This window comes from Myiozetetes cayanensis, unplaced genomic scaffold (assembly GCF_022539395.1).
Source record: "Myiozetetes cayanensis isolate MyiCay16 unplaced genomic scaffold, myiCay2020 scf2-11, whole genome shotgun sequence".
NCBI lineage: Eukaryota > Metazoa > Chordata > Aves > Passeriformes > Tyrannidae > Myiozetetes > Myiozetetes cayanensis.
In genome coordinates, this window is record NW_026087411.1 from 40,169,936 (window position 1) to 40,183,226 (window position 13,291).

General features: G+C 38.9%; 1 protein-coding gene across 3 annotated transcripts in view; it reads left to right on the forward strand.

The window, feature by feature from the left end:
* PCNX2 (pecanex 2) overlaps nt 1-13,291 on the forward strand; it is a 156,010-nt gene that overhangs the window by 99,763 nt on the left and 42,956 nt on the right. For all 3 annotated transcript variants that reach the window (XM_050314395.1, XM_050314397.1, XM_050314396.1), the window contains one exon: nt 1,832-1,961. In XM_050314395.1, the coding sequence (XP_050170352.1) occupies nt 1,832-1,961 (130 nt within the window). The remainder of the gene's footprint in view (nt 1-1,831; nt 1,962-13,291) is intronic.

The following is a 13,291-nucleotide window of genomic DNA, read 5'->3' on the forward strand; positions in this document are numbered from 1 at the left end:
AATAAAAAATCCCTGATGACAGATAATTGCCCACTGCACACATCAACTGTACATAAGAGAGTCAGGCTTTACCTTGCTCTTGTGGCACACTTACAGATATGAAATAGTTAGTTAAAATCACTCCTCACAAGTCAAATGGGAAGTGTCTTCCATCATCCATTTAGTAGAGTGTTATGTCTTTCAGGAAAAAAAACCTCTGATACTACTGATTATGTCTTAGACACGAACAGTTCTTACTGGAGTGAAAAATGTCTTAACTTATGATGGTGGCAATTTTTCATGATTAATCATGATACTAGAATGTGCTTTAAAAAAAGCAACTTGCTTTGCTGTCCTTATCTGTCCTCTTTGTTCTCTTTTCCTCTCTTCAGCTCCTATGCCTCCTTCCCTTATCTGACACTTGTAAATACTTGTTCATCTTTCACAGCCAGTGCTGGGTTATGACTACAGTGTAATGTGACAGTTTAACTTTTCTGATGCACTTGCTTTCTGCTCTGTGCTCTCTGTCACTTCTTAAACTTTAGACTCTGAGGGCAGATCACTTTTCAAACTCTCTAATGCACAAAGACACCATTCCAGACCATTCTCTTTTAGTAAGTTTGAGGGATTTGAGAGATATCTTTTGGCCAGCGTTTGTTTTTAGATTTTGCAAATAGCTTTGAAAGCATGGCTAGCTAGCCTTTGTGTGGAAATGCTTTACTGAGAATTATGCTACATGGGTTAAAATGGTTTTTGTGAGGTCTCAGAGACTGTGGGAGACACATACAGTGTATTGCTATAAGAAGTAGACTGAAAGACTGGTTATTGGGTGATTTGACCTGAAATTTAGTTTGAGATGCATTTGATCACTGTACCTGGATAGTGGTTCCTTAGTTCATGGCTTCTTTACTTTGCACCTTCATCCCAAGAGAGATGTAAGGAAGGTCAACTGATCTCTTATGCCAACTTGGAGGTCTCTTTCCTTGGATTTAATGGATGTGGTATAAATTAATGAAGAATTTAAACCTAACATATTTGCTTGCATTTATTTCATCATGTTTCTTTTGATTTGCGTCTTTTTCAGTATCCTTATCCATCTCTAACTTGCTTTTCATCACTCTGAAATACAACCTTACATTTAAAGTAAGCTGTGGATTGAGGCACTCATTGTGATGTTTATGTGTGATATGTACTGTTCCCCTGTCCTCATCTTCTCATTTCATATGTATTTCAAAAAGTATGAAATGCTGAACACATTCTGCCTGTTGCTCAGCGTGGATAATAAATTGTCAGTAACAATTAACATAAAAGCATGACTTTAAACCAGCAGGTTGGATTATGGAGGCGTAGTTTCTCCACGTACTAGGTCATTCTAAAACAAGCAGAAACTCACAGAATGGAACACTGGACACAGTGAGACCAAGACTCCAATGCAGAGAACAAAGAATTTCCAAGAAAGTGATTTTTTGGTTTTGTGGGGGCGGGGAGGTTAACTCTGTGTCAGACTCTGGAAAGGCACTCCTGTGTTATAGAAGGTACACTAGGTAGCTGGGAAAGGGCACTTAACTGCACTGCTTTTGCTCAGGATCTGTCCTGAGGCAGAGCTTAGGCAGGGACACCCTGATAATAATGTACTCTGTTCAGACATGTCAGCTCTGTCACAACTGTGTAGCATTGAAGAGCTACAGATTACATGCTGGTAATGGGTAATTTGGCACTGCCTGCCTTCATTTCCTTTACTTACCACCTGTTTGGTAAAATAAACAACAACAACAGCAAAAAAAAACACAGTTGAAAGAGTGTTTTCAAATATAGTGAAATCATTTGTGTTACCTTAACTTGCAATTTTCAGACTCTGCTATGCTTTTTTTTCAAACTCTGGCCACTTCAGTCTTTTCTACACCACTGAGTCCATTTCTGGGAAGTGTCATCTTTATTGCATCGTATGCAAGACCAATCAAGTTCTGGGAGAAAAATTACAAGTAAGACTATCTAAAATTTTCTACACTTGTTGATTTTAAAGATTTTGCTCTCATTAGTTTCATTTCTGGAGGCATTACTATTTCATGGTTATTTGTGTATTTCTGAAAATGTATGTAAGCAAAAATTGGTTTGTTACAGATGAGGTGTCATGTTGCATCTGTCGCACAGGCATACAGTAACGGGGCTGTGAAAAAAGAATTAGTAAAACTCTCAGTTGTCAGTTAGCTAGTGTTAGCAACTAAATCTGTGAAGCCTTTGGCACAAGGATTCATACTGCATGAATATATTTTTATACTAACTAGCCTGATTAAATGTTACCCTTTGGGATGGGGCAGGTAACTCCTGCAGCATAGTGATGGTGGTTGTGCGTAGTCATTAATTGTTATGTCCAATCTTGGAGCTCGACTCAAGAATTGATTATCAGATTTTAGCTGCCGTTCATTTAGTTTAAGAAGGACATAAAGACTGAGTAACTTCTGCCTCTTCTGCCCAGTAGGATTTGAAAGCTCTCTGTAACTGGGACCTAATGGGCTCCCAAGAAGAGTACTGGAGAGAGGGAGCCCTTCCTTTTCCAGGTAGAGGTAGTTTTTGCAAGGGATGAGCATCTGCAATGTTAGTGGCTGGATTCAGTGAGTGGACAGGGTGAGTCCTCTGAATCCTGTGCTCTGGGCAGTGCGTGAGCTCTTCACCCCCTACTAACACGTAGGCAGGCTCAGAGTAACTTATTGCAGCTACAGAACAGTGACATGAGACACAAAGTGAAAATTATATAACTAGAAATTCCAGTGATTGATTTTCCATCTTTTAGGGAAAAGGACCTGTTTAATTTGAAGAGTTTTATTTTGTTTGATTCTGAGTTGTGTCAAGTGAGTAAATATGTACTCATCTATAAAGAAATTAGTCAGAGCCAAGTCATATGGAGAGGCTTTGTATTTGTTTCTAAATACGATGAGATTTGTGGAAATCTTTCAAAGGGAGCTGAGTTTTGTTCACTGGGGCCAGATTTTAACAAAATTTTCTCTCACACATCTTTTTTTATTGGGTAAACATGTTAATTATTTCAAGGGAGTGAAGTTGAGGGCAGTTACGGAAAGGCAGGAAGCTACCACTAATCCCAGACAGCTTTACATTTTTGGACGAAAACTTTGAATAGTATAAAGTAGGAAGTGGGGATTTTAACGTCTGCTACACTTTAATTCAACCAGAGCACTTTGAAGGCCTTTGGTTTCTTTTCTAGGTAACAAATAGAAAATCAAACTAAGTTGTAGGCACATGAATTCCATATAGCTACGTTAGTGTTGAGTCTCTAGGTTATTGTAGAAGGAAACAGAGGGGATCATTTGTATTTGCTTTTGGTTTGTCTAATCTTTTGGTACAAAATGAACAGGAGATACTCAAAGGAAATATCAAAAAATGGTTGATGCTTGATACTTTAATAAGAGTGGGGGATGGAGTGAGGTGGGTGTTGGTGTCTTGTTTTCATCAGTAGCAACCATCTGCGATTCTCTGTAAGTGAAGTGAAGAAGTTGGTGCTAATAAACTTGGAAAGCAAGGTAATTATTTTATGCATAAACTGTAAAACCCCAAGTGCAAAAAAATCAAACCATTTTAATACTTTAATCCACCACTGCTTGTCCTCGCAAAATAAACAATAACTACGACTTTGAATTCAACATGAAGGCTTAAGTTACTCTTTGTAAAAAATCATGCTTTGTTGTTTGTTAGAAATTCTAGTGTATCTTTTAGGATCTCACTTAAAGCCCACAATCTTACATGTTAAAAACCTTTCAGGAGTAGAAAACAGCCTTGTAGATTATTCAGATTGTCAAAGTGAAATAAATGTTTGCCTGAACCTGTGGCATCCCACAATATGCACGTATAATGATGACTCCTAAATTTGTATTAATTTTGTCTCTAGCACTTCTGATTCTCCTTTGCCTTGCTTCCATTTCAGTACTTCATTGCTCACATGAGAAAATAACCAGAGTGAGTGAGAGTGGGACTGAAAACCTCTTGATTCATTAGAAGGACACAGTGAAAAGACAGAAAAAATCAAGGGGAGGGAGTGATTTTTTATTAAGAATAATGACATTTTCTACAAAATACTTAAAATAGTTGAATAGAGTAGGCGTTGCCGTACTGCTTTGAATCTTGACCTTTCAGCATCTAAAAAGTCAAAAGGATGGCATAATTGCTTTCTTTTGGAGCTGTGTAGTTAAATAGGATCAGGAACTTGAGCTGGAATGGAAAGTTGTTCTGGCTCCTGCACTGTCTTTGGGCTGCAATCCGTTATAGCCAGATGTGCACTGAATTTTAAGGTCATCTAAGACAGAACAAACAGATGGGAAAGCTGATGTACAGATTTCCTTTTTGGAGTGCCTTGACAGTTAGTTTTCCCAAGTTCAGCTCAAGGTATTCATGGGAAGTCACAGGTATGGGATAAGCTTATACGAAACAGAAGCTCTCAATTTTTTTTTTTTTTATTTTGCTGTTTCCATAGTCGGGACAGGAACTTTTGCTCAGAGGAAAGCTACCTTCAATGTAATTTATATAGCTTTTTTGTTTTGCCTGCTTTGCATCCTCATTTTCAAACACTTCCTTGCTTGTTTACATTTATATGAAGTTAGATTTTGTCAATTCCAGGGTTATATTTTTTATAATTTAATAAAAATTTTAAAAGTGCTCCATCTATTCCTTTAAGTGTTGGTTTGGTTGTCTCTATCTGGTGTTTTCTGAGTGCATACATACATATCTTGCATTTCCAGTGTTTCTTTTAGTCCTACTTTTTCTGCTGGCTGAAGAGGACTTTGAGTCCTCAGGTTTCTGACTGGGCTTCTGCCACTCTAGATGATGTAAGCTGGAGCTGAAAGTCTTAGAGAATTAAGGTGATGGCTTGTTTGTCTTTTCAAGGAGATGGAGGAACTCAAGTGGGTAAAAAAAGAAAAAGAGATTAATTTTGATAGTAAGCAAACTGTGAAATTCCTAACAAGCTCTTCAAAATTCAGGAATCATACTGTGCGTGTTTGTGCTCTTGCAGTGTGTGCACAGAGCATGGGTGTTCTTCCCTGCAATCAGCAGATGCTGTTTGTTTTTACTGTGCACTTTGGTACTCGCTGCATGCAGAGTCTAGCACACTAATACATCACTGAGGTCAGGGATCTTTTTGGGGCTAAAAGGAAGGGTGATTTTAAAAAGGAATAAAAATAAGGGAGGTAAGAAAAACAACTTCTCATGCAATCACAATTTTACAACTTCTGCTGCCATTGTTGAAAAGAGAGGGGTGTAAAATCTGAAAGTTTGTCTGCTCCTCATGAACTGATCACCTTGTGGGAGTTAACTATGAGAAATTTTCTTTCTCTCTATTTTTGTGGTCGTTTAGTTTTTATTTGTTGGTTTTGGTTTTTTGTTTTGGATGGTTGGTTTTGGTTTTTAGTTGTTGATTTGGTTTGGTGTGGGTTTTTTTAAAGATTGGTGCAACACTGCTGTTAGCCTGGGTCCTTCTTCTCAGTTTGAAGAGTGCTGTTTTAGTCTTTATTTTCGCAGCTGTTGGAATGATTAGGCTATAGATGTCAGAGAGAGAAAAGGAAATAGCAGTAAATCTTTTTTAATGTATAGGCACTTTAAAGCATAAAGTGTTTGTTTAAACTCTGTTGTTCAATTCCCCTGCTTTGCTCTTTTTCCTCGGATACTTTGTCGTGCTGCAGCCTGACTCTGTCCTTCTCCTCCCTTCCTCTTATCTTGCTTTGTATCTTAGATATGACAATGGACAGAACAGAGTAGGAAGTTTACTTTCATTCCCCAGTGGGTCTAATTGCTGGATCACGTCAAGCAGCTTGTTCTCTGCTGCAGCTGTGACTTGTCCCCACAAACAGCAAACTGCCACCAGGAGTCTGGAGATTTGGCTGTTTACAAGCTGCTCATCTCTCCTGCACCTTCCTGTTTCTATTCTTCTGGTTCAGTGCCTATTTTTGGGTAAGGCACAGCTTGCATTTGCTTTGAAGCGTAGTGAGTGAATTACAGTGCGGTGTAACTGAATTAATTAGGTGTCTCTAAAGAGGCTGCAATTAAATTGCCAGTTATCTCAGACTGGCATTACAGGATGCCTCTCTGTGTTTGAGACTGTGAGCAAGCCTTTCTTTTTTCCATATTTTTAAAACGTTTATCACTGTGCTATTGTTCCAGTTGTTGTGGTCTGGAAAATAACCACCTGTAAGGTTAATACAGCTGGGAATTGAGGGTGAGGAAAACCTGCCCTGCTTCAGATGTAGTGCAGATGGCTTTTTCTCTTTTCCTACCAGCTCACTTAACCTGCCCTTTGTGAACAGCATGCACGTGGAATGGGAAGAGGTTTTCCCAGTGTACATATAATTTGGGTAGACCTCACATTATGCACGTGTGTGGGAAAAGGAGCTGGGAAAAGTACCTGTCTGCTCCCTCCCTTTTTCACGTCACATGTGTGAAAAAAAGGAGCTGAGAAAAGTACCTGTCTGCTCCCTTCCTTTTTCACTTAAAATAACAGGCCCTCCACTTATTTTTAACACCACTCTAGTGCATCTGGTTTCCCTGTGAGCTTGTTCATCTGTTACAGCTGTTAAAACCCCTGCTCTGAACACAAAACATCATTCACCCATAACTGTCCTTGGGCCTTGTTTGGGTTCTGCACACTCAGACCTTTCAAGTTGTTCTTTTTAGGACTGGATTTCTTCTTTTTAGTCTCTTCTTGCTGTGTTGTTTGACTTTTCACATGTTCTTAGACCTCCATAGCAGTGATGTTTACAGAGGAACAACTGCAGCTATGTTTATAGTTCAGTAATGGCTTGGACATTGATTTATAATGAATACTTTCAAAAAAGGTACATGAACCTCTGAAGACAACATTTATAGCAAAGCCTCAGTATAAGAGAACCTTTTTTGTCCCTAGTTGACAGGAGATACTGTTTGCCTTTTTCCCTCAAATATCAGTTCAGAAACATTATGTTCTGACTATTTTCACTGCCCTACTTATGGTTCAAACTTACTTAGGGTTCAAACTTTCCTGAATATTTCCAACTGCCTGGCAAGAAAGCTGCATTGCAGCCAGTTTTACTTTGCATTGCGATTGTGTTAGTTTCTTCCAAATTGATTTTATTTCTCTGCTAATCTTTGTATTTCTCTCTGTCTGCTTCTATTTCTGAACTGTTTTTTGTGAACTGACCAGAAAGGAGCACTGTAGTTGAGTTGCATGACTTCAGAGTGAACTGAGGTTCTAGTGCCTTTGTTCAGAGCTATTACTCATTTGTGAATGCTAGCTCCTTTGATGACCACGGTTCTTTTAAGAGAGGTCTTCATTGAGTTGGCCTCAGGGATCTTACAGGCTTTTATTGAAAGTTGAGTTAATTTAGAACTCTGCAAAAATAGCATAAATAAGTATCAGCATGTAGATAAAACCAAAATGGGTGCTTATTAGTACCTTGGACTAATAAAAGTCAAAACAAATAGAACCAATGAACTAATGGTTTTTAGTCTGAATTTTTGGTGTGTTGTCTTGGAATCAGAAGGGCTGACGGGTCCTATTTACAAAGCATGTAAAATTTGGTGAGAGTCTTTCTGGAGACTTCAAAGAGACTTAGATCCTTGAGAATCCAGACTGTCCTGAGGGATGCTCAGGCCTGACTTGTGTATCCTTGAGTATAGCATTCATACAGATTGTAGTGGCACTCCCTGGCTGGCAGTGGTGTAAAAGCTGAAATGTTAGCAAGCTGCTGCTATTTTTCCTTCGTTTCTCTTCTCTTAAAACTGGCAGATTTCCCAATAATCTTTTTTTTTTTTTTTAATGCTTCTCTGTTTAAACAATGAGTATAAACTGGTCTTTTGGAAGTTGTGCCCCGTTCTCCAGGTGCATTTGTGGCCATGGTTCTGGCACTGGCAGAGAGAATAGAGAAAACAAAAACGTTTGAAGAACAAAGAACATCTTTGTCTGTACTTCAGCCTTAGTTCTTCATGAGCTCTCTGAAGTTACATGTTAGTCATTAGACTTACTCATCTGACTGTCTTCTCCAGACCCTTCCTTGTCTCCTCCCTGCTGTAGTGCCTAGCCACTGTATATCTTCACATTGCACACCACCAGTACTGCCCATTGACTCGTACCTGCAACACTTGCCTGGTTTGGGAGCCTTTAATCCCTTTCAGCAGGTGTGTAGGGCTTTGTGGAGTGACAGAGCCACAGCACTCAGGTGTGGGAGGTGTTGCTTCAGGTACAGCCTCAGGCGAAAATAAGCCCTGCTAGAAACTTCCTTCCCCTCAGTGTTTTGAGCTGTGACCCCCCTTAGAGTAAGTGACCCCTTTGGCCACTTGCTGCAGCATGGAGGCATTCACACCTCCTCTCCAGCCCAGCCCTCAGCTCATCACTTGACTCCATGTGTGGAGTCACACTCATATGGGAAAATGTGAGAAAGGATGGGCAAGGAAAACAAGGCACCTTTAGTCTGGTATATACCACCTATAGGTCTGGTATTAAAGTAAGTGTTTTTTGAGTTGCCTAGATTTTCACACTCAAGGGAGGCTATACAAAACTCAAAGATGTAGTTTAACTGTTTGGCAGTATCTCTCTAATTGGTAACATCTCTTCTTCTCAAATTTTTGCCCCTGGCAGTCAATAAAACAAATTGAGGCTAATTGAATAGGAGCCATATGTGTGATAATTAATTGGGAGTGCATTCTGATTCAGTGCTCTGTAGTTCCCTGCCGAGTTAAACACGCATTCACAACTCAGATTCACTGAATCATTCTAAGAGGACAGAATAGAGACAGAAGGGAGACATCAGAAAGGGAATGCATGCTGAGATCAGGAGGAACACAAGTAGAGATCAAAACCATAAGTGGGATAAATGAACAGGGGAAGAGGTGGGCAAAAAAAGGAAAAGGCATGCAATGAAAAATCTGAGAGGGTAATGCAACAGACATTGATAAGCAAGAACTCAGACCTACAGAGGGAAAAAAATCATGAGCATGATAGAAGAGGACTTTTAAAGACATTTGGAAAGGAAGGCAGCAATAGGACGTAAGAGAAAGATGGGAATGGACTCCAATCAGAAATAGGAAGCATGTTATATTTTGAGGGCTTCTGTGGATATACAGTGGCACTAAAAATTTATAAGCTGTTCATCTAAAGATTAGCTTCCAAATTATATAAATCTAATGAAATCAATTTAACTCATGAAATTTCTGTCATGTTGAATATTGGAAACCTCTTGAAATGGGTTGACTGAATTTCTGTAAGAATAAGTGTTCTCAGGAAGTGTTCATTCCATTCACTTGGATAATGTAGATCCATGTCCTGTTTTAGATTTAATGAATCAAACATTTAGGGGCATGCTGAGGTTCAGAGTACTAAACTCAAACCTTCCAGTCAAGGAAATGCTTATCAAAGCTACATCTGTCAAAATCTGAAAACTAGTAAAGCTGAGATCACAGAGGAGAAGTTCAGCAAGTGTAACTATCCCAACAGAGGTGATATGTGAGTTATGTACAGATAGCAGCTGGGAATAGTTCATGCTACAGCATGCTCAAGCCTTGGTTATCCCCTAGTGTACAAGGGTATGCACTGGACCCAGATTGCCTTGGGGGTTATAAGAGCAAAATGTAAACTATCTCTTGCTTCTTTCTGAGATAATGCAAAATGCAGAATTATGTCACCGTTGCCACTTAGAATTGCCTCTGAAACTTTGTGCTTGTCGGGACTAGGTAAATACTGGATGAATGCTAGGGTTTGTTTTTTTTTTTTTAAAGTCCTTTGACTAGAAGTGTTTGCTCTCAAAATAACAGATGTGTTTTCAGTCTGAAGAGTACTGTAGAGGCTACCATAACAACTGCTGTAAATTATTAACATTCTCAACAGTCCTTGAAATGAAAAAGATCGGTATTTAAAGTTATCCCTGTTTTAGACTGGATTTTGTACAGTTGCACAGTAGCAGTAAAATTTTTCTTGTTTTTCAGCGTAGTGTCACTGATGCTGTACTTGCAGATTTACAGCACTGGAATGGCTTGGTTAGCTTCCATTTTGCCCCTCTTCATATTTTGGTGAGACATATCTATATGGAAAACCCTACAGTGAACTTAACCAGTATTTCTGATATAGGCTTTCTTTGAAAGACATAATTCAATTTTTTTTGTCTTAATCTTGTATTTCCTCATACTTTCTTGCCACCTCTATTTCATTATACATACTATATTTTATTATTAAGCAGTCGCTTTTAGTCTGAAAGTGAGAATTAAAATATCTTAACTATATGCTATTTTAGTATTGCAACTGAAAAAGCATGAAAACACATTGCTATCAGCCGTAAAGAGTATGAAGAATGAATTCTGAAAGGTCTTGTTGTCCTTTCCTCCTTTTATGATGTTTAAACAATGTATCTCTGTGTGGAGTCGAGGAGGAAAAACATCTTGGCCTCATTTGCTGAATCAGCTCCCAGCATTTGTTTTGGTTTGGTTTTTTTTCCCTGTCTATTCTCTCTCTCTCTCTCTATCTGGTGAAAACTCCAACAGGATGTTTCTCATCACCTGCTTTCTACTTTCCAGGTTCTTAGAGTTTTTCAGGCTTTTGCCACTTCACTCGTGAGTTCATCAACCAGTGCAAAGCCCAGGGGAATCAGTCCTGCAGAGCACTTTGCCCGGAGCTGGGCAGAGTTGGGCACAGCCTTGTACCTTTCCTGTAATCTTTGTGGTGGCTCATGATGGGACGACCAGAAAAAATAACACTCACTCGCACTATTTCAGATGCATGTTTTTGTGTAGTGTAGTTAACACATTTGCTTTTACATTAAAAGCACTTCTATCAATTGCAGACAGCAGGGCCCAGCTGTGATGGAGGGTCCTGTGCTAAACCCCATCCTCACAGGAGCGTCAGGATCCCAGACCTTTTTCACTTGTGCAAGAGTGAGCACAAACGTCTCTGTGCAGTTGGAGTATTCTTTCCATTTCTAAAGTTTCTTGTGATGCTTAGTACAAAATATCTGAAGATAGTGATTAAATGCCTTTTAAAAGAAAAAGCATACTTGGACAGGGGAAAAGAAATTAAGTAGTGCGGTAGCTAAATAAGACAAATGCAGGAATATTTGTGACATTTTGGTAAAGCATTAGTGAATATTTTAAAGTACACAGATGTTTAAATTACCTGACTTGCAAATAAGAGGTGAATTCCCCAGCTAAACCTTTGAAATGTCAGAGCACTTAGGTGCACTGTTTAGTCCATGTTTGGGCACTCAGCTTTTGATCTCAAATTCACATCTTGCATTTTCATCTGTATTGCTGCAGAAGCATAGAACCTCATCTTCAGGAAAGGTGCCAGAATATGCCAGAAAAGCATGCAGAGTAGTATCTCAGCAAATTACCTCAATTCTGGTTTTAGCACCTACTAAGAAAAATAATAGGTAACAACAACAAAAATAAACCCCAAACCAACCCTCCAAAACATTAAAAAAAAAACCACAAAAAGACCCCAAATAAACTCAAGAAACTCTCAGAATCAGTTATAAAAACCTTTCTAAAAAAATAAAGAGACCCTAAGAACAAGAAGCATTGTGGATAATAAGATCTTTCTATGTTTTAAAAGGATACTTCAACAGTGCTGTCTTTAACAAGTGGGATCTTCTTATACTTTAGCCCTCCCCCAGTTTCCTAGTGTGCAATCAAAGCCACTTTGTATTATTGTTAGATGAAACACTGGCCCAGTCAGGATAGGAGAGGAGGAAAAAAGCATGAAAAATAAAAATCAGAGTGAGTGATCAGGAAGGAGAAATTGCTTTTCACTTTTAAGAGATCTTTCTTTATCAGTATGAGTTAAACCTAAGGTGTATCTTCCATTCAGCTGCCCAGAAAACCTGGGTATGGTTGCGCATGAAGGGGCTGTCAGCCTTTGCTGTTACAATCACACTGAAATCATTCTGTGTTTTAGGTTAAATTGATTTAAACCTACTTGAGTATTCTTAGCCTTCCAATTAATACCATCATTTTTGCCTCTGGTGTCCTTCAAATATTTATGGGTGCCTGCTTATTCTGCCATGTCATTCTCCCCCCAGCGTCGCATCGTAGCCTACTGCTACAGTGTTTTTAGTGCTAAGCCTTCCGTTTATAGTGCCAGCAGCATCAGACATTCACATGAAAATACTGAGGATTTTTTTCCAGATTCCCATGAATAATCATAGGGCTGCAGCATAGTAAAGTTTCTCTCTGTTAGATTTGCCTGTTAGATGTCATGGAAAGACGGATTAAAATTCATTTGACACAGACAAAGAAAAACTTTGGATCCACCCTAGAAAGGCATCTCTGCATCTCCCAGAGGGGGACTGCTTTTCTTTGTTTTGTTCTCTTTCAAAGTAAGGATCCCATTTTTCACGGCAGGAATCCTAGAAGTCTTGAATTTGTGTTTTGGGGCAAATCTCAGCGTCATCAAGGCAGATAAAAGAGGTGGAATTTTATTTTGATCTTCTGGAAATAAACACAGCAATGATTTTTTTTCTTTCCCCTCAGTTTGCCAGATTCTCACCATACACTGTATGTTCCCCAGACTGCCTAAATCCCCTTCAACCTTTTTTCTACCTTTTCAAGGAAACTAGGAGACTGAAGTGGGAGAAGAAAATCTTTTCAGGCAGTATTTTTGGATAAGGGATTATAGGAAGTGACTTAATCTTTTTGCGAAGGGAAGCAATGGTTATAATGGCTTGAACAGTGCTACCCAAACCAGTGGGTTGTCTCAGTGTCCATGTAAATGGTGGATTAAAAGATCCTGAAATAGATATTTCAGGAATTAAGTAGGATGTTGACTTTAAAATTGCTGAAGACTTGGCTGAAGATTTTCAAACACAATCACTTGCTCGCTAGGGCAATTGCCGAAGGACTTGCTCTTGGTTTGCATAGAATAATGCAATTCAGGAAGAAATTCAATTACTGAACTAATTATCACATTGGATGAGTGGTAACAACCAAATTTAAAGGAAGAGGCCACTGGAGGAAAGCCCAAATCACCCACTAATCCCAAAAGTTCATTTGGAGAGGTCCTAGTTGAGAGGGAAAAGCCCGGGAGTAAAGGCATTGCTGGTTTGATTGTTAGGCTCAGTGGATTATAGTTTAATCCTATGCAAATTCCCATGGCTTTCAAGAACATACAAACATAGCTTTGGTTACTAATAATTGTAGGAGACTTTCAAAATCCAAAATGGATTACTTGACTGCATTTACTCAACTGAACTGAATTTTAGGACAGAAGTTTGCTTTGCAAACTGGCTATATTACCTTTGGTCTTCAAAAAATGGAATAAAATTATATTTCAAAATACCTGTATAAATATTTG